The 27,908-nt window shown below is 38.7% G+C and overlaps 1 protein-coding gene across 6 annotated transcripts in view; it reads left to right on the top strand.

Moving 5' to 3' along the window:
* RPS6KA2 (ribosomal protein S6 kinase A2) overlaps positions 1-27,908 on the top strand; it is a 292,913-nt gene that overhangs the window by 7,648 nt on the left and 257,357 nt on the right. For 3 of the 6 annotated variants that reach the window (XM_027631571.1, XM_027631596.1, XM_027631584.1), the window contains exon 1: positions 24,267-24,729. The exons of 1 other annotated variant lie outside the window; for it this stretch is intronic. In XM_027631571.1, the coding sequence (XP_027487372.1) occupies positions 24,682-24,729 (48 nt within the window). In that variant the 5' untranslated portion in view covers positions 24,267-24,681. Of the gene's footprint in view, positions 1-24,266; positions 24,730-27,253; positions 27,391-27,908 lie in introns of those variants that run through there. 2 more of the 6 variants (XM_027631577.1, XM_027631591.1) reach the window with 2 other exon arrangements.

Here is a 27,908-nt window from a genome sequence, read left to right as displayed (position 1 = left end):
CAATTGCACATGGGCTTTGCCTTTCCTGACACCATCACTACATGCTTAATAGTCTCCATGTTCCTCCTGGACACCTCTCTGTTTCCTCCATCTATATATATTCTTTCATGTCTGAGTTTTGTCAGATATGCTCCTTGTTCATCCATACATGCCTTTGACTGCCTTTACATGATTTTCTGTTGATCAGGGTGGCCAAATCCTCAGCTTGGATGAGGTGATCCTTGAAAATTATCCAGTTCTCCTGGACCTCTCTTCCTTCCAGAGTCATCTACCGTGGGATTCATCCAATTAGGTGCCTGAAGAGGACAAAATCTGCTCTACTGAAGTCTAGGATTGTGATCTTGACTTTTGCTTTGTTCTGTTGTCTCAGGATCTTGAGTTTCTCCTTCTCATGGTTGCTGCAATGAAAACTGCCCCTGAACTTCAGTCTTGACCAGTTCTTTCTTGTTTGTAGGTGTCAGGTCCAGCAGAACAACTTCCCTCCTTGGCTTGTTTATCACCTGTGTCAGGAAGTGCATTCATCAATGCAGAAATCTCTTGGGTTGCTTTTGCACTTTCAGAAGATACCAGGGTGGATAAAGTGGATTCTTTGAGGGTTAGGGTCTGTACACATAAGGCTTTTTCCTGCTGTCTGAAGAAGGCCTTTGCTTCTTCCTGATCAGGTTGTCTGTCTGTGGTAGGTACCTACCACAGCACTGAGGCACGTCTGTGCTATTGTAATGTTAAACTGCCAGTAACAGCCTCTTTCAAAGGTGCTGTAGTTGTATTCAACTACAGAAACAATAGGAAATTTTTCCAGGCTGTTTGTTGTGGTCTTCACTAGAATTATGTCAAAACTGCTTAACTGGTGCAGTTGAGTACTAGAATTGCTGGTATATTGCTTTATTTCTCTTGCCAGAAAAATAGCAATGAACTTAAGGCAGGTCAGAACATTTTGGTTTGCCATTAAAGTAGTTGCTTTTTTTGCAAAATTGGACAGGTTGTTTTTTTTCCAACAGTATCTGGTGAACATCTTGTGTCTCCCACTTCAATTAATTAAAGGTCTCAATACACCTGGTATGGACTGTTCAATCCATTATTCAGGTAAATGTATGTTGGGAATGATTTTTGATGGTAATCATAGTTGACTGCACAGTGCAGGAAAAAAAAATCTACATCTCAGTGGATGATCTTGCAGATCACAGGTTAGCAGGTGTATTGAGGGCCCTCCAAACAGAATAACTTTAGTTTTCTGCTGCTTTGTGAGTTGCATGTTTTAGTTGTTGGGAATGATCACAGAACACAACCTTCTCCTGGGACAAGAGGTTATTAAAGATAATTATTGAAGTGTCTTATTAATTTGGATCTGTGTATGTGTACACACACACACAAATCTGTATCTTGTTAAAAAGCTTGGGCAATGGAAGCAGCTTGTCCTTTGTCATGGTTTGAGATCTCCAAAATCCAATTCCCTAGTCCTAGGCCCCTCCCACATCTCAACCCAGTGAGAGATGATTTTTCCAGACAAAACACACCAGACTCAAAGTGGGGGGAAAGGGAATATATTACAATGACTGTACAAATAAATATTATAATACATTATACACACGATCTCAACTATCTCTACCATGACATAAGTATTTACAATGGATCAAATCTCTTCTCCCTTCCAAATAAAAGTCCAGGAGGGAAGAAGGACAGATCCCTTCCACATTTAGGGCAGCAGTTGCTGTCTTCCATGCAGCAGTTGCAACTGGATTGTTGTAGCTGGATCTCTTTTCAATACACACAAGGGGGTCTCCAAGCCCCTCGGCTCTCCTTCGACTCCAAGCAAAGGCCTCACCTGTGGGCTGCCAGCAGGGACAAAACTCGCTTCACCACAGGTATATTACGAAATGCAGGGGCATCTTCGTGAAAGTCCCTTCCTCAGGGGATTCACCCGAGTCAGAACATCTTGGGCAGCTTTCAGTTGAAAGTCTTTGCCTCAAGAGTTCCACCAGAGCTCCTGTGCTCTCTCTCAACTGCCAACGTGGCAGCAGCAGCGGGGGGAGCAAGGTCACCCCCCTCTGCATTCCATCCGGCCGTCCCGGTCCAGCTCCGGGACATCTTTGAGCTTCTTAGCTCTTCTCTCTCCGGTACTGCTGTACTCCAAGACTCTTCTCAAATAGGAGTCCATCGACTCCTCCTCTCTCTAGGAGGGGTCTCCAAGGGTTTTGGGGGGTATGGTTCAGCTCTTACCCCCAAAACTCTGTCTCTCAGCTGCTGGCTTTCTTTCTCAGCTTTCTGAGACAAATTGGTGTCTTCCTTACTCAGTTGCATGCTGTTTCTGCTGCTTCTCCAGTTCAGTTCTTATCTGTTGGCTTCTAGCCATAGTCTCTGGATGCTACGTCTCTGCTCCTGCTCTGTCTCTGCTCACTCACAGTGGAAAAACATCTCCCAGCTCACAGCTACAGAAACATAGTCCAGCTTAACACTGTTCCAAGTCTCCGTAGCCCCCAACTGGGGCTGGGGGGCCCCAGAGACCCCAAGGGACTCCGAGCCCCCTTCCTCGTGGTCTTACAACATGGCTACCACTTCAACACCCCACCTACAACTCTTCTCTTCCGTTTGGTTGTGATATGTTTATATTTTGCAGAAGCACTCATTGGACAAAACTTCAAAACTTCCAGGGCCACCACCCCCTGGGGTTTTACCATTTTCAACTGCAGGGGAAAAACCTGGTTCAAACCACTACACCTTTCAGGGAAAAACAAATAGTAAGCTTGTGGTCAAATGAGTGGTATGGCACAGAATGGAGAGAAGTGTAATTTTGTAATATGATGTGAAAGCTCTTGAGGAGGGAAGCCTAGTTTAGGTTGCTAGATGACAGCAACATGTTTACTTAATGTGTTGGTTTTTTCTTCCTCAAAAAAACTCCAAGCATTCAGAATTATTGAAACATGTTTAAGAAAAATGTTTATAGTAATGAAAAATTGTTTTCTTGTTGAGTAATGCATTATAATCAAAGTATGTAAGTAGCTCTAAGTTCAAGTATTGTGCTACACACCTTTCTAAAATAGAGACGCCTATAAAATGATCTGGGATGACTTGTTTTTCTCTACAGAAGTATGTACTGAATAAGCTCAAATGCAGACCCTTATCTGATTACCAGAAGATTATGACCTTGCATAGATTCTTACAAAATTACAGTGGTGATGTATTTAAGAAACAAATTATTTCTCCTTCCCACAACTCTTCTTTGAGCATGTGGTGTAGGCAATGTAAGCTGTTTTAGTTTACTTAAACTTTTCCATTAAAAAAAAAAATCTCAAGTACTTTAGCTCTTATGAAGGATTTGGTAGGTAATAACTCTGTAAATTGCTCTTTAGAAGCTGTTATTTTTAATATATTTTGGACATTGATCTACAGTGCCTATGTTCCAACACTTTAAAAAAGTAAATAACTGCAATTTGTTTTGGAATTAAATTGATCAGGCAACCAACTGATTATTGGAAAAAGTGTATAAAAATGTGTGTCCTTGATGGAGATAAAGGGTTATTTCATCACTGACTTAACGTGGCTAAAATGTGAGAGGGGACAGCTGGGATTATGGGATGAATGAAGTGTCTTCTCCTCCTCTTACACCCCAGAGCCTGTGTTCAGAATCCCAGCACTGGAGGGGGAGCTGACAGGACAACAGCTGTGCTATAGAATTTTGTTACTTCTGATTCTTTATAAATTGACTTCTTGTTGTCACTGTCCTCATTAAGTGAATTAGGGCAGACATAGGAGAGCTGTCAGTATAAAAAGACCTGATTACATTTTTTTCTCTTTGATATTTTTCCTTCTCCTCCCCCTTGTACAATTCATACAGCAAATAGAGATATAGAAAATTTCAACTTTTTGGGGCTATGCAGTGTGTAGAAAAACTTATTACACAAACTGAAAGAACTGAGACCTTTGAATTTTGATGTTTATGTTTAATGATGTCCCATTCATGTTAAACTTCATTTTCTAGCTATTTTTTTGTACAGTCTCTGTTATTTCTTTGAATTATTGCTCTCAGACAGTGTGCTGTTGTGGCTCAGACGCATTAGAAACAAGATAATAGCATTTAAAAAAAACTTCTGAAAAAGTCTACAAACCTTTATCAGGATTTCTCAACCCCTCTGGCTTTCTGCAGCTGTTGCTAAACACTGATATCTCTGATGAGTGGCAACCTGCATTGAAACTATTCTTTCCATAGCTGAAGGGTGACAGTTTTTGTTTCTCAGAAACCTTAGTTTTTAAGAACCAAAAAACCGCTCTGTTTCAATATCTACTGAGACCCTAAATGAGGGGATGATGGTGTTGTGGCTGGTAGAAAAGGTCACTGATATTTATAGTTCATGGCAGAGCTTCAGTTACCTGAGATAGTACTGGATGCTCACTCCCACTGAAGTGTAACTTTTATATGTGTTGACCCTGGTCTTAAACCTCTCTTGAATCAGGGCTTTGCTGTGGTGGTGATTTCACCACTGTTCCTGATGCTCCAAGAAGCACTGACACAGTGGGGTGATGTAGCCTGCAGAGTTCAGGGACAATGCATGGTGGTGTATGCTTTGTGGGTGTGTTTTTGTTGTGTGTTGGATTTTTAAGTTTGCAATGTTTAGCTGTAGAACAAACAGCTAACCAACCAAATTTTTTCTTAAGTGGATGCTAAAATGACCAACTCTGATGTACTCAATCAGGCAGCCAGTTGGATGCATAGCAAATATATTGTGTTTGGAAGCTTTTAAAATAATCTTTGCAGACTGCACTGCAGCAGTCACTACTGAGGAAATGTCATGCTGAATGGGAAAAAGAAGTTCTGACAGTTCATGAAAGATGAATCCTGCTTGATTTTGAACAGGAATTATTATTTAAGACAAATGAAAGTTCATCTGGGGAAAACCATGCCCTCATGAAAACGATCTTGTACGACGATGGTAGTTGGTGCCCAAGAGTGTGCTGGTTCTGAGTGAATCTTATCATCAGGATAGATGAGTCACTTGGCAGTCCCTAGAGTCAAGCATAATTTGTTGCTGTGATGAGTATGGTGCCTCCTAGAGAGCTGTGTCTTTTAAAATGAAACAAACTACAATTTACACGTAGATGATTACAACTTTAGGGTGAGAAAATCCATTTTTCTTTATTACAATGTCAATTACAAAGTCAATTTTTTTCCATTTTTTTACCCCTAGATTACTCTAATTTTCTTGCTCCCTCTATGGTTTGTTCTCTCCTAAGAACATAGTGTTTTGTGTTGAAGTGAGAGTTCTTTTTTTGAATCCTCTTCTTCTCTCCTTTCCTGCTATTCCAAGGTTTATAAATAACTTTCACCAAAGGAAAAGTGATGTGACAAAGAAGCAAGATGAGCACTGTTGTTTTGGAAGAAAAAAGTCTTCCTTTGACTGCTTTCTTCCAAAGGTTTGATGGGAAAAATCAGAAGATAGCTCTAAATCTAAAAAAAAAAAATTAAAAATTAAAAAATATGTTCTCAAGTGGGCATGGCTAGACACAGAAGAATTATGTTGTTATTGTAGATGTCAAGAATTAAGCTTCTGTTTCTAGGCAGTTTTGTGTCTCAGGGTGTAATTTATCCAATACTTAACTAGTTTTCCCTGTTGACTAGAAAGGGAGCTTTTGGTAATAAATTAATCTGATTGCATTTGAACAAATGAGTTAAACTTGCTGAAGTTCTGTGTTTATAGAATGCATGATCAGTACATGTGCGTGTTAATTACACTCAGGGTTTCACAAAGATTATGTTGAAATTTACAGGTAGCGTGTGAAATATGCACTGTGGTTTTTGTTGCTGCTCTGAATACATTTTAGAAGTTGAGGAGGAAGGCAAATTACCTCTTCTGAAGCAGCTGGGTTCTTAAAAACTATGAGATGCTTTGTCTCATTTGGCCAACTATTTCTGATAGGTGACCAGAAAAGTCATGTTGTATACTACCTCTATGGAAGACAGAGGGTTGCATCAACACCAGAAAACTGTGGGGCTGAATATAAAGATCTGGTGTCTAGAGTTGCAGGTGGGTATTTGTACAATATTGTCTCTGTGAAGTTAACTGAAAGTTCCCAGCTGTTCAAAACTTTGATCCAGTATCTGTATAGAATTTCTGGCATATCTAGGTTTCTTGAAGTTTAGGTATCATGATCAAATGACCTCTTCATAATTATATGAAGTTAAAACTTTAAGTCTTCTAAACATTTTAATTCTAGATGTGAAGAGCTTAGTACCTTACAAATTCTGCTCTTTCTCAGACCTGTCTCATCAAAAGTGAATATGGATTTCCTGATTGCTATTTTGTCTTTATTTTGTAGCTGTTTTCTCCACTTTTTAATTGGTATGGTTTTGTGAAGTCAGTATTTAGAGTGATTACTAGGTTTGTTTAGTGTGGTCTAGAATTCTTTTTTCTGATAACAAACTTGAAGCAAAACAAAAAGAGAGGGAAAACATAGTATGTGCTAGCTGGCATTCCCGTATTTGATGGATAATTGAGGTACAGTCCATCTGTTTCATGAATGTCTTTTGTTATTTGTGGTGCTCTGAGTTTTAAGTGTGGTCTTTAGGCATGTTTATTCATATTTAGATACTTGAATAAGTAGCATGATCCTCCTGTACACTGTAACAACCACAGTTCTTATCTCCAGTAATTGGGAACTGAGGAGTCATCAACATTTACTAATCTAAAACTGTATATTTTTAGTCCAATTCTCAATTTTCAACTGTAGAGAAAATGTAATACTAATATTTAGTAATAGCTCTTTTGAAAGAAAATTCCAAACACAAAAATGAGCAAAACAGTACTTTCAAGTTTGTACACAAGACTGTTATTTGAGCGGATTGCTTCCTATGCTGTTAATCATGCATATTTAGTTTGTATCATCTCCTGCATTTTCCTATAAAAAGTCTTTAATTATGGTGAACAGTCTTGAGAGAGACATTTTGTATAGCATATATTACAGCAGCTTTTAACATGATTTGCTTTATTAATCTATTTTTTTTAAGAAAACTAAGGCTTGTAACTCACCCTTTCTATAAAATAAACTGATACAACAGAATTAAATTGCTTAAGTACTGTTTTGGTTATGTCAGTGAGCCTTCTCTGAGCACCTGTCATCTGAAAACTACTCTTTCTGACTTACACAGAAGTGTACCTGTGAATTTCTACATCCCACAGTGTGTTTGAGGGCTGTGTTACAGATAGCCCTGGTGGCTAAAGGTGCCGAGCATCTTGCTTAAAATGCTGGAGCAAGGGTCTTGAAAGCTGCTCTGAGACTGTTTCCTCCTGGATCCCTTATATAGTAAGCAGTTAAGTTTGTGTTGCTTTGAGTTTGCTGCTGTGATCTAGCTTCCATGATTCATACTCCTGCTTGCCAACGGGAGGTAGCGTAAGGCTTAATTAAATGTGTAAAACATTTTGAACATTTTCCTGAAATATGGTTTGTCATGCTGTTTATAGCTGGCAGACTTGCACACCTTTTTGGTTCTCAGAGACAGCTTTGAATAAATAATTGACTTTGGGCAGGTGGTGGGGTATTTGGTGTACATACTGTCAGCCTTGAAGTATCTGTGTAAAAAGAATATTTAATAATTTTAAAATGGCCAAGATTAAAGGGTGTATACATCACGCAGTGTGCAGATGAAGAATGTGTTCTTTTGATTGCTTTGTGCTTGTTATAAAATTTGAAAGCCCTGGAGGCTTTGATGTCTAGGTGAGGCTTATACAATCCTATTGATGAAGCTACGCAGAATCCAGTTCCTATCTGTGGAACCCCGCAAGTTTCCTGGCTTTGAAAGAGGAATTTGAAAACTGATCTTCCTTTCAGACAGGTAAGCAGGAGTTCTCATGCACAGTAGATCATCAGCCAGGAGTCTCTACACCTGGATCCTCATTTTGACTTCTCTAACTCTTTAGTTCTACAATAAACTCACTTGTAAATGTAGCTTTAAGAATCTGAATATTTTTAGCTGTAACTGTGACAAAGATTAAAAAACTATCTAGAATGTATGAACTGGGAGGAAAGAAATTTTAATTTCAGCTTCTGTATGGAATAACTGTTTGTCTCTTAACTTGATGATTCACTGTTGTGACTGATTACATCAGTACAAAATTATTCTTTTTTCTTGTTCTTACAGTTTTTACCCAATCCTACTAGCCTTTTTTTTTTAACAGTTCTTCCAAGTTGCTCTGTCAGCTTTGAGAGGAAATTTGACCAAGCTTCTTTGAAAAGCCTAAAATATACATTTAGTTCCAAATCTTTTAGACTGGCAACATCCTGTATAGAGGAACCTGAGTTTTTCATCTTTAACTCTTCTAACAGTATATGTGCTAATTAATTGTACACTGGGCTCTGATTACAGGTACAGAATGGTTTGGTGTGGCAACTCATTTCTTCTCTTGCCCTTGAAATGCTTGATCTTTGAAACAGAGTCCACTTTCTGGAATATCTAGAACTATGGAAAGTCCTTGCTAAAGGTTTGAAATGGTGACTTCATCAATTTGCCAGATTTGGTGCTGGGACTGCAGTGGTTCTTGCAATGTGGTGTAAGGGCCATAGGCACAGGGTATTTTCTTTTCAGCTGTCTGACTCTCAACTCCCATCCACTGTGCATGGACTTAAAGATCTCCTGACTGTCACAGAATGGGTTGAAGTAGGCTTAAAAATCAGAAATGCCTTCCATGTCCCTCTTGTGATATTGTGTGTGGGTATTATGTTTGTGTGGGGTTTTTTTCTTTTTTTTTTGTAGTGTCCTATATATGGTACCTGTTCTCAAAATAATACTACAAGTCTTTACCTTCAAGGCGTTACAGCTCCTTAACTGTATTTTAGTTAGTATCTTGGCGGCCTTGAAAAATGCATTGCAAGCATAGTTACAGACAACAAATGGCCAAAACAAATGTTACCATCTGGTGACTTAAACAACTGTGACTATCAGTGAACACTTGTGAACCTTCTTTTCTGCTGGCTTTTCTTATGACTCAGTTATGAATAATAGATAAAGGTGCCTATGGGCTAGGAAGCTAACTTTTTCTCCGTTAATGTCTACAGCAAAGAAAGCTTGTTGTCCTATGTCAGTCTACAGAGCCTCCTCTTAAATTTGATAATTTATGCCTGACACTAATCCTTGCTCTTGCTGAAGCTGTAGACTTACTTATATGTCAGTGTCCAGCAAGAAAAGTATGTGTGCAGACCAGATGCTTCCAAGGTACTTATGCAGGCTGATTTGAGCAGAGAATCTTGCTATTGAGAGGACATACAGTTTCTCAGCTGTACAACTGGGATGAGACAAGGCCATGGGAGAGAAATGGATCGTTAAAATACTGTTTTGCCTAGCTCACTCTTTGTGCCAGTGTTTTGTTCTTTAACTAATGTAAATGGAACCTGTATGAACAGTTGGAAGAGATGCTTTTTATAAGATGAAGGAGCCCTGTGTCCCTGGCTGCCAGCTGGGGGAAACATTTAATGACACCCTAAGTGCTATGTGAGGCAGATGCTGACAGCAGGAGGAACAGAGTGGGTCTCTTTTCTCTAGCCGTCTGGAAATAACGGTTTGTGCAATTCTGAAGAGGAAATCTAGTGTGGATTAAGGTGTTCCTTTCACAATAACAAAAAACCTCGGAGGATGGGGAGCACCTGCAAATCCTCTTCAGCAGAGAATACAGGTGCTGGATGCCTCCCCTGTGGTGGCTGCAGTCTGAATTTGTCTGCAGCTGACAGAGGGAAGTTGGGCTTTGTCTTTCTTTGTCACAGCGTCTTTTTGTCTCAGAAAAAACCCCTGAGACTTTGTGCTTTTGATTTTCTGCCAGACTATCTGGAGACGTCTTAGAAAAAGTGAGGTAGCTCTTCCTGCGCTGTTTCTTTTAGCTTTTATTTATTCTGCAGTTTTACTTGGGCATCTTGCAATGTCCAGATATACTGTTGATCACTTGAATTTAGGATCGTTAACTTCCATTGTTAAAACTGACTTTCATCCCTCTGTAACAGTAAAGTCTAGATCTCTTTCCCCCCCGTGGTGTGGGGCGGCCCAGTTCTAGTTCCATTTCCGTCTGAGGAACCATTTCTGACGGCTTGAGTGGATGGGGGGGGGGACTCCAGCGCCAGGGGTTTCTTCAGGTCCTGAGCCTGGAGGGGAGAGGTGCTCTCCCCTCTCTCCAGCCACGTGGCCCCATGGCAGGCACAGAGACAGCACACTGGCGTGGAGAGGAGGCAAGAGAGAGTTTATTGTTGGGGTGTTACATTTATAAGCTTAGGAGGATTCACAGAGTAACCAATTACAGGTTGCAGAAAGGGGTTAACAACCAATAGGAAGGGGTTAAAAGGGGCCAATGAGAACACCTTAGGACATCTTCCCAGAACATTCCTGCATGGGAGACAATAGTCCTTCACAGGGGGCGCCAGGAAGAAGAAAGCATGAGTTAGCAAAGAGACTACAAAAAGCCATTTTGAAACATGTTTAAACCACAGTTTTCTCATATACTGCAGATTTCCTGCCACAGTAAAGGAAAAGTAAGATTATGTAATAGAATACTGATTTTTTTAATTTATTTTTTTTTTTCTGCTAGGCTTTTCACAGCCAAACAAGATAAATGTCTCCAGAAAATACAAAGAAAACTAATTTCACCTGACCTCATGACTCCATAGTTTAAAGGAGATATGAAATACTGGAAGATGGGGGGTTGGGATTGCATAGTTTTTTGTACAGAAGTCTCCTTACTTATGGTCTCATCAAAAGCAAAACACTGTAGCCTTTAAGTATCTGGACCTGAATAGCAGATTTTTCTGATGAAACTCGTGGCAGAAGACTGTATGTGTGCTGCAGCTTATTAGGGGAGAGATTGCTGTTCTCTCTATGAGGAAAGAAGACTTGCCTTGGGGCTCAAGGTTTTACATGTAGATTTGAAGAACAGTAATTTTTTTCAGCTTGTTATAAAAGCATTGTCCTTATGAGGCTAGGAAAAAATAAAGTTTGGTTGTTTATGGAGAGTCAGATGGTCTGGGCACCCAAATCTATCTGCATGTTGCATATGGCAAGTTATTGTAATAAAATGATATCTTCAAGACTGAAATGAGTAATTTAATTGTTTCTGCTTCTTTCTGAAGCATTTTGACTTTGTATATAGCAGCATAAATACTAGAACAAATCTGTAAAGTAGAAGCAAGAGAGCCTACTATGGGACTTTTCAAATCCTTACAACAAGGCAGATAGGGGAGACCAGCTTGTGTGAATTAGCAGAAGTATCCAGTGATTGAAAGTGGTACCAGCTGTGTAGAAGGGTGCTTTGATACATTCACTTGTGTGTGTATGTTTCTCCTCACCTCCTTCCCCCAGTCTTCTTACTAATTTGAAGAATAAGTCAGCTTAAACATAAAAGTAGCCTAAACCCTGGAGGTTTGGGTGCCCGTGGGAGAAATTGGATTAAATAATTTTTCATCATGTATTGCTGTGGCACAACATGGGATTTTACAGGGCTACCCGACTTAGTGTTGTGAGGAATAAATGTGACTTTTGCTTAAGCAGAGCAGAGATGTAATTAAGGTTTCTGAATATTAGCCTAATGAGATGAATTCAGATATACCTTTTTAGCATTACATGATACCTGGAAACATCCATAGGCAAAAGAGCTAACTGAAACAAAAAGTCTGTTGGGCACCAGCATCTGTGGTATGGGAAGTGTTGCATCTCCTGTCCTGTTTATATTAGCAAACATCTTAAGTGACTGGGGTGTGGGGGTTTTTTGTTTTTGGGGTTTTTTTGATGGGGGGGATTGGGAGAGGGGGGTGGAAACATAGGCAAACAATGTACGCTTAGTGTCTTTTATTTGAATAAATTACAGTCTTGTAAAGTGCACACTGAAATAATTTCAGATAACATGATGTACATTTTTCACCAGGTGCTGCTCTGCAGCTGGTTGTGATATTCATGCAGCTCTGGGATAGAAAGGTTCAGTATCAGGAGTAGCTATGTGACGACAGCATGAACTTTAGCTGTGTGCTTAGTGTCTGAAGACCCTAACCCATACTACTTAGGATGTATTGCTATATTTTCTTGAACTGGCTAGACTGAAGCTAGCAAATAAACTGCAGTCACATCTCCTAACTGTGGTGTGGACATGCCTGCAGTCTGTTGCCATGGGGATGAAAATAAGTCTCATTTTAAAGAATTGTACTGAAAACTGCAGTACCCTGAAATTGCATGACCTGTAAGCAAGCAATTTTGTAGCAGTCTTGCTGAAGAATGTCAAGGTCGATTGATTCTTTTAGATCTTTAGGCTGGTCCTAGGGAAGCAATGTGTACAATCACACTGATTGGATATTCCAGTAGTATCAGTACTATGGCCAACTTCTGTTAGGCTTGAAAGAGGAGTAGGCGCTTAGATCTCTGTTCTCAAAGATTTTGTGAATGTTGTTAAATGAGCAAAGATGAGAGACTCAAAGCAGTACCCTACCAAGGGATTAAAAACTGTACATGCCCACAAGTCAATATCTACTATTCAATGCAATAAGCAGGCTAGGAAATATGTTTTATGTCTCTTTCCAAAAAGGCCAGAGGAGGAAAGAAGTCCAAGAAACAATAGTCATAGATCTGTTGAGGAACAGTCTCTATTAGTTCTGCTTCTTGCAGAGCAACTTTAACTTGCCTTTCTTTCTGGGAAGTTTTACGTCTCCAAAAATACATACAGAAGCCTATAAGCTTATTTCCCTACAGAAACCAGATTTCACCTATTGCAGCTTTATGTTGACCTGTTTTTTAACCTTCCTTTGATCTAGTTAAAAAACCTGCTCAGCTTAGAGAGAGAACACACTTTAAAGACAAAACACGTCGTTTCTTAATTTTTGTCCGTGAGACAGAAACAGTTTGTATTCTTGTTCGCCAAGTGCTATGCAAGTGTGACCCTTAATAGTCAAGGAGGAAAATGCAGCGCTTTGGGAATACTTATTTCCTGTGTGTGCCTGTACCAACTGAACCGTGCTGTACCGGCGCAGGGCTGACACCTAGTGCGGGCTCAGTAGAACTGAACATGCAGCATATGAAGCTCCTTCAAAGCTCAGTAAAACTTACTTTAAACTTTGGGTATCACAAAGATTTTGATTTATAAGTTTTCTGTTTAGGTGTCTGACAACTCGCTTGCTCCCTTGCTCATCTTTCTAGCAGCTAGCAGAGCTGGTGCTGTAATGAACAACCATGGGAGCTGGAAAGTGTGGTCCCTTGTTACTTGTGATAACTTTCTTCCCCAGCTATCTGATTTTAGTCCTTGAAAGACACATTTCTGCATTATAGGAGACAGTCATTCACCATATTTTGTACAGATGGAACTGTGGAAATGTAGAAACATGCCTTGGTCATGTTACTGTCATACTTTTGGCATTGAAAATGATGCTTGTGCTTCTGAGACTAATGCAATACTGTGCCTCTTTAAATAGTGGTAACTCTTGAGTTTCTTATCCTCTTGAAGGGTCTTAGAGATTTGAAACGAATCCAAAAACCGTGTTGGAACTTATCCACAGTAGCCAAGTATTTCTAGTCTTGAATTTAAGGTATTGTTAAGTTTCCAGATGTATATAAAAAAAAAATTATGTTTTAAACTACTTTGTGTCTTGTACTGTTATACCCTAACAAACTGGATGTGGTGTAAATCTGTTGCAGATGGTAACACTGAGTTACATCATAGAGAATAAGTATTTTAGCTATAATTACTTACTTCATTGTAGCAAGATTTTATCTTCATTCTTTGCACAGCCATACCCCAGCCAGGAATTAAAAGAAACAGCTCTCCTTTGTTCCAAATCATACCCTGAAACATACCCCAACCCATAATTATCTCAGTTCTGCTACAGAGTCTGAGTCAAACCTAACTTTGGACTGGCTTCTTTGGGCATGTGAATGGTCTAGATGACCTCTAGTGGTTGCTTCCAACCTAAAGGATTTTAGCCTCTGTTTTCCCCCTGCTCTTACTTTGAAGAGTGAGGAAGGATTAATTCTGTGTTTCTTAGATCATAGCCTGATATTTCAATGGAAGGTGCAAGGCGGGTGCTGATTGTTTCCTAACCAAATAAATATCAGCTCCAATGGTTGGAATGTTGTCACCACAATATTGCAGACCACAGTAACTGTGATGCAGCATGGGGATCTGACAAGGAGACTGGCACTAGGTAACCTGGGTACAGCTGTCAGTTTAACTTTGACAGGGTTCGTTACTTGGGATATTCTGTGAGACTGACTGACACATAGTAAGTAGTCTCAGTGTCATGGAGCTCAATTCAGGTCAATCTAAAGCTGGGCTGCAATGAGGCATTTTGATATTTGTGGTATATGTGTTTATCTTAACTTCTCAATTTTCTTAGTTTCAGGAATTCCTGTTTGTTAGATCTACAGCACCTTACTTTGAGGAGCAGCATCAGTGCCACAAAGGGTTGCTTATTGTGAGGTTCCGAGCATGTCCATGAGATGGGCCCCTTAGGAAGAAATGGTTTGGGGGGAGGGACTTCTCACCTCATCTTGTGCGTCTCTGCCAGCAAGCCACCTCAGAGATACCACTATGCTGCAGCAGGAGCCCTGATTTGCAGTGCATATCTATAACCTATAACAAGCCCAATGGAATTATTCCGGTGTAATGAGTAAACTTGTTAAGCTTGCAGTAACTTTATCCAACAGTAGAGGTCTGTCTTGTTTGAGGAAAGGGTTTTTAGTCAGTTAAGAATGAATTATTATATGAGAATTTGAGTAAGTCTTCAGTCATTTTTGGGGTGGAGTTTTCTTTTTGTTTCTTTGAATACCAGTTTAAACTTTTTTAACAATAAGAGCTGAGTTGACAGTACTGTGTGCACTTGAGTGAATCATACTTACCTGTTACAGGGAAATGCTGCAATCACTGAGCTGTTGTGAGAAGCAGTAACTGGAAACTGAAGCTTCCCCTCCCCAGACCTGCTAGCTGAGAACAAAGCTAGAAACTGCTGGCAGATTTTTAGAAGTGTGGGAAGGGAGTTTTTAGAAGCTGGGAAGTGAACTTGTCCTTCTCTTGAAGTTTTCAAGTCAGAACTGAATTCCTTTCCAGAAAAAGGGCTTTAGCCAAACCCCAGTTATTTGGCTTCAGATAGGCAGAAGCGGATGAAAGTTCATGGCTAATGCAAGACAGCAATTGTTATAATAGATGAATATAGTTTTTTCTTGTAATGTTAGCTCACAAAATTACGAAGATTCTGCCAGAATTTTTATCTTTCAACCCAAATCAGCTCTAAGTACTCTCCAAATCAAATTAATTGTTACATCTGTGAATGGAAGGACTGTGCAGTTCAGAAATGGTTTCACAAGTGCCTAAAAGCACAGGTCTCCAGTGTGGGTTTTCTGTTACTTAAGACTCAAACCTTCTCTAGTTCATCATTGCCTATTAAGATATGCAGTCTTTTCGCCTTTAACCCCCCTTGCTTATACTGTTCTGGCATGAAATTTTACATGGTGCTGTTTTCATTGAGCTGTTGGAAACTTATGTTTGGTTTTGTTGAAGTTGAGTGACTTCAGCCCAAACACGTAATTTACCATTTATGAGTCAGAACTATGATAGTTCCTGCTAATCATCCTGCGAGTAAAGCATCCTACAACTTGGCTAACTACACAATGTACAGAAGGTTCTCTTGTTCCCTCTATCCAAACTTAATGAAAGTTTGCTGTTAATTGATGTACATTTCAAAATCCTGTTTCTACATTCCTTAATTTTGCAGATAAGCATTTGAGAGGCAATTGATGAATTGCTCTCTTGCATTACAGATCAAATTTGGTAAGTCTTAATGGTAGTTCTTTGTGTATTTGTCCATAAAGAAATTATGAAAGGTAAACAAAATACAAAATTCTGTATAAATTTATTGTCTGGAAATATATCACATTTAGCAGATTACTATTTTTTTTTAATTTTATTTTGTTGTTCAGTGAAAATGCAGTTTTGCATTAGCTAGGCCTGAATTAAATAGGTCTTGTAGTTGCCTAAATCAAGCTGCGGCTTATTTTGTTACTCTTTTCCTGACGTTTTTTGTTTAACTGTATTTTTCAAATATAACTTTAGAATCATCCAGTATTGACAGTGTTTTTGCTGCCCTGTTGCTTTTAAAATTCAAGATCCCCTGCCACACCTGAAAGATGAAACTCCTGTGAGAAGCTGAGCATTTTCCAAGCATTAATCCCTTAGCGCATTGTTTTCAGGTAACTTGGTTTATTTGGCAGAGTTTACTTTACTTTAGGTTATGATTAACTGCAGAAATTACTGGAATTATAACAGAGAGTATAATTGTACTGCCTTACATGAGATGATAACAGATAATGGGAACATGGATTTTTTTTTTAAATCTATGAGCAAAGAACCTGTATGTTGTCATTGTAACATTATATTCTGCATTCACGTTTTTGGTACATCCACATAATGTCTCAATAGAAGAATAATAGTATCTTTTAATAAGGAGATGAAAAAGCACTGAAAGTGAAGAGAAAGTTGGTTTTGGGGGTTTTTTTGGGTGTTTTTTTTTTGTTTTTTTTTTTGTGGTTTTTTTTAAGTCAGTAGTGTAGCTATTTCTAGAAATCTCTTTCAAAATGCTAACAGTACTCATGTATGGCATTGTTGTGCCAACTATTGTGCCACTGTGTGTCTGTGGGAGGTGCAGAACACAGACTTTGGAGCATCAATCCTTCTTTTGTTTGTGAAGTGTGCAGAAAGTACCATATGCAGGAGAAAGTGAATAGATTGTACCAGCAGAGCTATGCCACTGTGCTCAGTTTTCTCAGTTGGAGCCTTGTGTTCAGTTACAGTCATTTCACCTTTGAAAATGCATAAGAAACATGGTTATTGAGACCAAAGAGTTGGTGGAAAACTGTTAGAGCAATGGAGAGAAATATGAGGAGATAGAATATTAAACCTCTTTAACTAAAGGTGAAAACAAGAGATGGTTCTTTTGGTTTGTGTGGTTTTGCTTTTCTGCAGAGAAGTGAAGATCAGCTAATTTAAAGTGCAGTTTTTAGCTTTTTTCTTCCTTATATGTATGTCTAAAATGTGCAAGACTAACAAGTAAAACTAAAAGGCAGATAGATTCAAATGAGTACTAATAAATTAAGAAAATAGGACTAAGTTTGTATTTTATCCTAAAGAAAAGATATGACTAATTTCCAGTTGTGCACTTTCTGTTTTTCTCCAAAGTCTCTGGCTTAAGTCACGTATTACTTCTGTTTCTATATCCTTTATAGCTGTGAGCAATAGAGTCAACAATATAATAAATATTTTTGCAACTCTGGAAATGTATGATTTTAGATACTTTATAAACTTAGAATAGTTAAAATGTCAAAAAAAAAAAAAAAAAGATACCCGAGAGACATACTTGTTAGAGCACTCTAAATATGTGTTGAGATATATGTTGAGACTTAAGTCTGAATCTGAGGCATTCCCTTTGGGCAATAGGCTTTCTTCCTTCACTGTGCTAAGGAATTACTCTCAATGTGAATTAATATTTACAGTGATTATTGTAATAAGAACAATACATGGTATAAAAGCTTTTTCATTCTCATATTAACTTAACTACCTAGATTATTCATTTGTATTTACTCTGCATATTGGAAAGGTCAGGAGAAGCTATGAATCTGTGTTCAAAATCTGACCTTCCACATCTGTTGGAAGTGTTAATTTGTAGGCCAATAATATTGTCATATTTCCAGTATATATCTAAGTTACCATAAAGACATGAAAAACCAACACAAGACATAGAACCCCTATGCAATTACAGGTTGCAGCCAGAGCTGAATGATCAGTTACTCCTCCTGCAGCAGTCTTGCTTTTTTTTTTTCCCAGTGGCCTTGTGTTCGTAAAGACACTGCAAGTTTTCTAGGTATGTAATCTTGTCCATGGGTGACTTTCCTGAGGGTCCTTCTCTGAAATGTTGTCCCATGACTTGTACTGGACCTTTACAAAGTATCCCTGATTCAAAACTTTAGTGTGCTGTCAAGACTGAGCTGTCAGAGCATGTCTGTTAGTGCTGTGCTGCCTAAAACACGCCAGAGCTTCCTGAGCTATGGTATGGTCATGCATTTTGATAAAATGTTTTTGACTTAGATATATTTGAAAGTGTAGACCATCATTTAGAGACAAATCTCTTACTTTCTGGCTATTCTACTGAAGGGCTCTTTAATAAGAACAGCATTTATTTGGGGCACTGGATTAGGTTTCCAAATATAAGTAATTTCAACTCTGTTGTACAGTGTTACAAACCTTACCTCATCAGTAGAGGTATTTGATCACTACCGAGCATGTAATGGCATTTATGAAATAAAAGCAAATATTAAAATATACTGAGAATACTCTCAGAACTTTTAATTTCCTTCATTTCCACTGATCAGTGCAGTACAAAGTGAAGAGTAAAATGTGATTGGGAATCACCTTATGATCATTTTCAAACATGTGTGTGGGTTTTGGTAATCAGGTAAACAATGCATGCATGTAGAGAAGCATGGTGTTAAGGACTAATTGTTAGCCTGCAGCCTTTTGTTGTCCTGTTACTCTGTTCATACCTTCCATTCCCTTCTGCCTCCAGCAAGGGTTGTTTCTAGTAGTGTATATGGGAAATTTAAGGAGACTGGGAGAAGGACAGGGAAGATTTATGGACCTGGTTATTTTCCTTCTCTATGCTCCTTAACCCCGTCACCTATATTGTCATGTACATAGAGTAGCCTGTTTTTGTTTTCTTCCAAACTTGAGTGTAGGCATTGACTATACTAGAAATAAAGTAGGGTTATCTCATATCTTAACTAATGTGAGTTTTGTAACCAGTATGCACATTATAGAGTTCTGAATAACTTGAGCTTATTTAAAGGAGGACCAAAATCTCAGCAAGGCCATGAATCATAACGTACCTTTTGAGGATAACCTGATTTTTGTATGGGGGGGCTGGGGGGAAGAGTATGGATTATTGTGAGTTTGTGTGAAATATCTCTAAAAACGTGTTTTGACTGTTGGAAAGATTTGCAAATGACTAAGCTAAACACCTTCTTTTATAGCTGCTGTGTACTGATGTTGCTTAAAAAGATTTGTAAATAGAAATCAACTTGAAGGTGGCTTACATATATAAAATAGATTTAAAGAAACTACATGGAGCTATTTTAGCCTCGAAAAAGTGTAATAAAGAGAGAAAAGTCTCGATCAAAGCTTTACCACAGTGTCCAAATTCACAGCAGAACTTGAAATGAATTCCTTAAAAAAGTCAGCTGTAAGACTCCTTAAGCTTTATGATATACTAAGTTTCAAGAAATAAAATAGACTTCTCTTCTTAAAAAGCTGTTCTCCTTTCCTATTCTGTTACTTCTACACCTAGAACTTTTCTAGCTGTGATGCAGCACTGTTTCTTTTTTCTGTTTTTAATTGCAGAGGACTTGTATATAGGTATAAAGGTGATGCAGTCATTTCTTTGTTGAGAGCATTTCAAAGGGTAACTCGGGTTCTTAGGGTAGCGGGGAGACTGTGGAGTAAGATAAGACACAGGTACCCAGGAAATGCCAGGCAGTGAAAGGATTTCAGGGAAACTTATTCCAAAGTTGAGAACACTAGCCCTACACGGGAAAATTCCTAAAAGTGCTTGAAAACTGGGCCTAAGAAGGGCACGCCCCTCTGATCTTCCTTAGCTTTTATCATCACTGCCTCCCCTTGTGCACGACCTCCCCCCCACCCCAAATGCAGAGGCCCATAACATCTGTGAGAGTTTATCTCTCCTCACACCAGAGAGAGAGCCTGAAAGCTTCCTCTGGAATGCAGGAGGGAAGAAAACATCCAACTATCTTTGAGAAAGGTTCTTCTTAGGTAGGAGAGTGTTCTTAAGCGAAACAAGCTCTAACCTCCTCTCTATAAATCTTCCAGAAAGGGTATCTACACTTGCAGAGACAAAGCAGGTTCTGTGGAGAAACCTATTTCCTTGCTTCTATTGCAGTAGTCCTTGGTATCAGTCCCCTGGGAAACTGCCTTTCTGTTGGGTGTTTGGGAAGGTGTAGGGAGAGAGTGGTTTATGTGAGAATTTGTTTTAAAAGCTTGAGCAGGATCTGCCAGGCAGTGATGTTTGCTAATTGGAACAAGAGGGGAAAGTCACATGCAATTGCTGCTGCCTGCAGTGGGCACTTCCAAGACCAAACTGCTGTGGATTTTGGCATAAATTATTTTGGAAAGGCAGTAGAGTTCTGTTTTCCAAGATCAATGCTTTTGACTTGGTACCGTGTGTTCAGTATTATCCAGAAAACAGCATCGCCTGTGGTCTGCTTCCTTGTTTATCCCTCAGAGTGGCTCTTCAAGTGCTGGAGTTGGTACATGAGGACAGAAGAGAAAAAGATGGTAGAATCATGCCTCTGGGCTTTTGAGGAATGGGAGGGGAAAGAAAGAAATATTTCTGCAATCCAAACTTCCTGATAAAATGTGCTTAGTGTTTTTTTTAGCTATGTGTTTGAAAAAAGAGCCTGAAAACAGCGCATATTGGAATTTTTGTGATCTAAGTTATGAATGATCTCTAAGAGGGCAGTCTCAGTTCTTTGCTGTGTAGCCCCAGAGAGGTTAAACAGATTTGCAATAGCCAGTTGTCTGGAGTAATCCTTTCAGCATCATAAAGGAAAGAATTCAGTGCTCTATGTAACAACCTCAAATGATTTAGAGGCAAAACTTGACAAAACCATCATTTTTGGTTCTTGAGTATGCAGATCAATAGCACCACGTGCAAAGACTTTTGGATGCAAAGGGGCAAATGCGTATCAGAAGCTGCCATGCTGCCCTTGCTCTGGGTTTGCTGGTAGGGTTGCAAGAAATGGTATTTGAGTCCTAAAGCAGTAGTTTTTGTTGCTGCTGTCATGGCTCAGTCCAGTGGCCAGACTTAGTGGAACATTCTCCTTGTTCAAGAGGCCTTGTGTCAGGAACTGGGCTTCTGCACATTGCACGGGAAGCTTGTAACAGACAGCAGAGCTGGTGGACCTTCCCTCTGATAATCAGGGCCAGAAAGTATGTTCCCAGTATAGATGTGCAGCATTAGGGTTACTGGAAGTTGTGTTAGAAGCTGCTGATCTTAAACACTTAATCTTTAGGGTGTCCAGATTCATACTGAGAAATTTTTTTAGAATCTCATTTTTGAGCACAGACAAGTACAGCTGGATTTGATCCAATATTTATGGATTTATTGACCAATTTTTGAAAGAGGTCAGATAACCAGGGAAGAAACTGGCTTGTATTAAGCAATTCTCCTGGTATATTGTAAGCTTGTCTATATGTAAATCAAAACAGGAGGTAAAATGGAAACCTGTCAGTTACAGGGACTAATGTTTGGTTAGAATTGCTGATAAAATAGTTTAATGTTATTTTTACCTTTTTACCTGTGTGAGTTAAAGCAAGAAGGTGTTTTATCTTTTCAAATTTGCATTACTAAGGAAAGTAGCAAGGTAACTTAAATAGGTGTAGAAAAGGATATCTGTAATACCACCTACCTTTGTATGGAACTCTTTAATATTGGTTCCAGTGAAGAGTAACACTATACTGAAAGAAAAATCTGAGCTATATTTTTCTTTAATATAAGATACTGTATAAATGCTATATATGCAGAACTAAATATAGGCACAGGATGCTTTATTCCTTCAGTCTCGCAGAATTTGCTTATGGCTGGCTTCTCTTGGGAGGCTAATGCCATCTTTCCCATTAGAGTTAGTGTTAGATGGGAACAGGCCTGCTAAGAACTGTGTAGTTCATAAACAAAAATAAAAATAATACAATTAAATAATTAAGAAAATGTGGTTCCTTCTGTTGGTTAGATCAGAAAGATGAGGTAAGCATTCATCAATGAATGATGCATCTTTCATTTAAATTGCTTAAGCAAAGCCTGTAGCATATAACAGTGCACAGATTTGAAAAGGGCAGATAACCATGTCTGGAAGTAAACGTGTTATGCACATGATTTTTGGAGGACTTGTTTGTTTGTTAGATGTTGCATTTAGCTGAAAAGATTGTGAATAAGCAGAGACTGTGTTAGGTCTGTTCACTGTCACATTGAACAAAAAGCAATTATCTACCATAGTAACCATGACAGAATTCAGAATATATTCAGACACACATAAATACCTAAAAATAATGCCAGGTATGTCTTTAGTCCTCAGTGTTTTTCTCGATTAAAATAAAACCAAATCAATAAAACTGCAGGAATTCAGAATTATAGCTGAAAGTCTACCTTTTACCTTTGCTGTAGTGCAGCTCCCTTCCAAAACCTGGTTATGTATTAAAAGGCGTAGAAGTGTCTTTATGGTACTTTCAGCCTAAATCTAACTGTTTAGATTGAGCTACACTTTAAAGAATTAGATGAATATAGAGTCTGGGATGATTATGTGTTATCTCAAAGGAAGGAAGTCTTTTGAATTTTTTAAGATTTCTTCAAAGTATTTTAATTTGCTTATGTAGAGGAAAACCTTGCAGCTTTTTTGGGTGTGAGTGCAGAAATAAAAATACAGCCAAATAATTACAGTATGAAAAATGAAATTCTAAGTTAATGCTGTTTGACTCTGGAAATCTCCTAGGCAGAAGTTCAGATACCAAGAAATGATGCAGATCCTGGAGTAAGAATTGTTAGTTCTAAAAGTAATATGCTGCTTGGTAATGCATACGCTGAAATTGCAAGGTTTTTTAAACTGTGTGGCTTGAGAAGCTCCAAGTTCCAAAACTAAGCTTGCCCTTTTTTAGCAGAAATTATTGTTTTGGCTTCAATTTATGTTTCTGCTACATGCATCCAGGTGCGTTTTAAGATGATTTCACCATCCTGTTTTTACAGGTATCTTTGGATTTTCTGCACCCAAAGGCTTCAAGCATGTAACACACCAAAGAATTAGCCCCTGTTGCACTGCTTGTGTTCCCCCGTTGCCAGTTTTGGAACCTTTTCTTGAAATGGGACTTGGAATCATCTTTTTGGTGGTGTTTTGTTAGATATCCTCCTGGTGCAGGATGCTTCTCAGAAAACTAGTCTGTAATTCTCTCCCATCAGTCTGAACACCTGATGGCTAGAATAATCTTCCAAATACTTTTAACAGGTCAACTGCTTGCATTCAGCTGTTGGTTTATCTCAGCGGCTGTCCTGAGTCTGTATTTTTCTCCTGACCAGTATTTTGACATACCTTGTACTTCTGTAGCATTTTCAGTGTGCCTCTTCAGTTGGACTTGGACTTTCTCATTGGTGCATAGTTGCACTAGTTCTCATTGGTTGTGCATTTTATTGCAACTGTCACTTGCCTGTCATGTTTGGCTCTCCCTTAAATTCAAACCCCTGCATCTAAGTGTGTTCTGAGTTCTCTGAACCTCCTGTTTCCTTGGCTTGACTTAGACCTTGCCACTTCCTGGAGGTTAAGCACACGAGCCTCTGTAGGGGTGGAAATTTGCAGCAATGTTTGATAGTGTTTGTGGTACTTAGGCTCCTGGAGAATGGGACAGCAAGAGGGCAGAGGCTCGTGGTAAGGAAATTATGCAAATGGAAGAAACATGATACAGGTAAAGATGTATCATGTTAGATTAGATATCTGCAACTTGTGTGAAATAATATTTATAGTATAAGAACTGGAGATGGAGATTTGGGAACAACTGAAGACTGGAAAAAATTCTTCTCGTAACACATTTCTGTGTATCCTTATATGCACACTGACTCTTCAAGCATCGTAGTACTACTATTAGGGAGGTAGCTTGATCATGAAATGATTTTAAACTGATTAAAGTAGCTGTTTCAACATGTGTTCCATTCTTAAACACAGGGATTATCCCATTGGCATTATTGGGAGTGAACACAGTGTTTCATATCAGATTGTCCTACTCATCTCATGGCTAGGCTTCGCGAACAAAGATTTGGGAATTGTCCTACTACACTTGCTGTTTAAGGACACCAGTGGCCCAGGAGATGCAGCATCACTGGTGTCCTGCTGTCTGGAGCTTTAGTTGCAGATTCTCAAAGGGAAGGCAGCAATGCCCATGATCACTGGTTCCTATGGCATTGAATCAAACTTGGCATTGGCATGCTCTATGAATACCTCCATGTGTATCTGTATATAACATCTTTGTGTGCAACCTCTTTCTGTGTAGTTTTTTCTAAAAACTATTCAGAGGAAATAAGTCTCCAAATGATATAAAGAGAACATAAGTGACAGGCTCTTTCCTGCGCTTGGCTGAATCGCATACAATGTGCTTAATTAAAGGTGCGCAGTGACAGGCTGCGCTCAGCAGGCGGTGCTGGGTAGTGTTCAGAGTCCTGGACGTTGAGTTAGTTTCTTCTGTAGCACAGGGTTTGAAAGGATCAGTGAGATACTGAGCGTCTCAGTGCCTCTTTCATTCTCCTGTAAATTCTTGCCCCTGTATAAGCACCTTTTTTAACTTTGAAGGGGTTATTTTTAGGGAACAATGCAGACCTGTTATCTTCCTCCTTGTGCTGACAACACAGCTGAAGGCTTCGGCTGGAGCTGGAGTGTCTGTATTACAGCTTCCTCATTTGAGTCAAAGATGAGATCCAGCCTAGCTCTTGCCTTTTAATCTGTTGCGGGGCTGGGCTGGTGTCTGGTGACGCATTGAGCTAAGCTGGCTGCAGTGAGTTAATAGAGAAGGCAAAAGGTGTCAAGCCCCTGCAGAATGGCTCAACTACTTGCAACACCTGACCTGTATCCTGAATGCTGAAAAAAAGATGATAAAGCTTCCTCACAAGAAATTGCAGAAATTTTTCCTTAAAAAGGTAAAATACTTTTTTTTTTTTACTTGCTTGCTTTAGTTAGGTTGAAGACCAAGTTTGACAACTGTGTTGTTTTTGTGCTTGTGATTGCCTTGTGATTTCTTTGCACTGAGATGGCTCGAACTGTTCTCTCAACGTAATATTGTTTTTGACTTGTGGTCTGGGAGACAATGAAAATCCAGCGGACTTGAGCAGCATGCTACAGGGGTTAGTTTGATCACAGATACAGTTTACAGGTTCTGTCACCCTCTTGTGTCATGCTGCCTTTTAACATTGCTCCATGACTCAGTGGCACTATATATTCCAAATCTGTCAAGCAATTTAGTGCTAAGTTTTTGCAGTGTATGAGAGAGAATGCTGCTCATTGACTGACTGATGCTCATTTAAAAAAAAAGTTGGTATTAAAAGATATGTGTATATGTTACATGTGGGCTGCATATTTGTACTGTTTTCAAATATACCCACACAACTCACTAGACATCTAATAAAAAACCGTATACTTTCAGTTAGAACTCTGTTTAAAACTGCCTGAGTTTAAACTGGGTTTAAAACTACCCCTAGATCATACGTGTCTGTGAAGCACTATACCAGGCTAAGTATTGAGTGCTGTGGTAATTAGCTATCTGAAATAGCATTCTTTAATATCTGCATAATCTGTGGATCCTGTTTTGGTAATATATAAACATTTATCCCATACATTATGAAAACGTACAGTGTTGTTTTTCTTTCCCCCCTTCTCCCCCTCCTTCTCATCTTGGTTTCTCACACACAGAGTTTATTAGTGCAGAAGTGCAGTCTGTTTATTCTATAGAGTATCTCAATTTTCATGCAAGGCATTTGCAGTTGTAGTCAATTGGAATTTTGCATTTTCACTATGCTGTATAATTTCACATATGAGATTTCATACTGATATCAGCAGTATGCTGTTTCAAAATAAAATATTTGACTTGGTTTGTATACTAATTAAAATAGTTTTAAGAGGGTAAAAGAATAGGCAGTTAGGTTTCAGTGCAAGTTAGAATCTGGCACAGAGTTCACTAATTTTTGGAGCATTTGCAGATGGTTGGTTGTACCTCTCTGGAGTAAATTTTCAGTATTTAAATGTTGACATGACAGTTGTGCTGTTGAACCATCATTTTAGGGTTTCTTATGTTGATTGAAAAGAACTTTCCCTTTTACTAGTGTTTATATTCCTTAATGCTGGCAATATCTGATCAGATGGTCATAATTCCACTAGGATATAGTAACAACTGTGGATTTTCTGTTATACCCTTGAATATAGGACTAAAAACACCCAATTGATTAACATGGATTAAAGTGTGAGAGAAAAAAGAATTATACTGGATTTGATTTTAGTGTAGTTGTTGGACATTTATTTAATTGAGCTACTAGTTTGAAGTGATGATGTGAAGGTGGGTGCAACCAAGGTGGTGTTAAGCGTACGTTATCATGAAAATAACAATTGGTAGTCTTGGGAGTCCCATAGGAACCTGTTCTCTCAAAAAGATGTGTCTGTGTGGTGCCAAACAACAGAGATCTCAAATATCATTCATGTTCTCGCCTGTGTTGATGGTTCCTGTTATTTCTCTGGAGGTGGATGGAGTATTTTCAACAAACCGTGTTCTTACTTGTGGTAATGTGTAAAACAAAATTGGGGAAAACATCTGTAACCCTTTTAAGCTTACTTACAGGTTAGTTTGTAGAGGCCTTTTTCTGGATGCTAGGAAAGGGAGGCAGTGTGAAACAAGTAGCTAGATCCTGCCCTATGCTACATATGCATACTTTGGACTTGAGTGTATGAACGTATTAGGACAGAAACTTGACTCAGACTGGTGCTCTGCCTTGATTTGAGTCACAGGAATTAGTAGCATATGTCATCATAGATTGTTAGTTAGTGTTGAGAATTTTTTTCTTCCTCTTAAATGACTGTTGCATGAGAGCAGGTAGTGTTGTGGTTAAAAAAAAAGAAAGTAATCTCCAATAGTTAGAAGGTGAATTAGATGAACTGTGTCTTTGAGGAGTGGCTAGGAAGAACTAATAGATACTTTCTGAGGGGTTTTGCTGTGATAAATATGAAATTAATGATTTCTTCCTTTATGTGGCTGCTGTCACAGCAGTATCTTTTTGAAGCAAGTTTTGGGAAGGACCCGTAGGTACCTTCTTGCTTTTGTGAATATAACTTTACTGTGGTCTTTCTGATGGCTAGCCTGTGTGATTATTTTTCAGATGTTGGTGCAATTAAGTAGTTAAAGGAACATGCTTGTAATTTTGCATATGGAAGAATGCTCCAAATTGACAAGGGTTTTAAAATAAGTAGATCAGACCTTAGCATGGCCCTATATTTTCTGGGGAAATAGTATCTACTGAAGAATGACATCAAATTTGATTATTGCAGTAAATATCTCCTTCAGAGCTTCCTTTTCAATATTATGTACTAAAGCAGCAGGTGAACACCTTATCAGATGTTACTTGGCTTGCTATTTGTGTAGGCACCAGCAGCTTGTAGACAAGTGAATGATTCTTTTTGTGTATGTGAGGGGTGGTTTCAGAGTTGAGCCTTTAGTGGCTGTATTGAAAACATGACTAACATGTTGTGTTTCAAGTTCCCAGAAGTACACAGTGGTTCCTAAAAGAACTTTTTTCAGGACCAGCAAAAATTATATGGTAAGGGTATATTTAACAACTGTGTTGCCTACTGAACCTTGAAAGGACTGTTGTCCTTCCAAAACAAAGGACAGCTGCTTAACATGTGAGTGTCCTTCCATGTAAATTTATCTGTACTACTCAGTTTCTTCTGAAACCTTTGTCTGAAACAATCATATAAGGGAGAGAGGTGTTCTTCCTGTAGTGCTATAACACTGAAATAGTATGCTTTACAAAATTATTATGCATGGAAAATAGAATATCACATAAGGTGTTTGATTTAAGAAATGGATCTGAAAATAATTGCTTGTAGTAAACTATAATTCAGTAATTGAGTCAGCATGATAATAAAAGCAAGTGGAAAACATTTTGATTTGAATGGCATTCTGGCAGAGAAAAATAGATTTTATTAAAAATAGGTAATTTAAAGTTTCACTATTTGAGCAAGATGTAATCTCTCCCAATAAGACAAAAGCATTTAAAGCAAAACAATTAAGACTTCAGCTGATGCACTCCTTTACAAGGATCTGGTGCTGTAA

The sequence above is a fragment of the Corapipo altera genome, unplaced genomic scaffold (assembly GCF_003945725.1).
Source record: "Corapipo altera isolate COAL_440 unplaced genomic scaffold, ASM394572v1 2b, whole genome shotgun sequence".
NCBI lineage: Eukaryota > Metazoa > Chordata > Aves > Passeriformes > Pipridae > Corapipo > Corapipo altera.
Note: the sequence above shows the minus strand (reverse complement) of the source record. Positions and strands in the feature narration are given on the sequence as shown.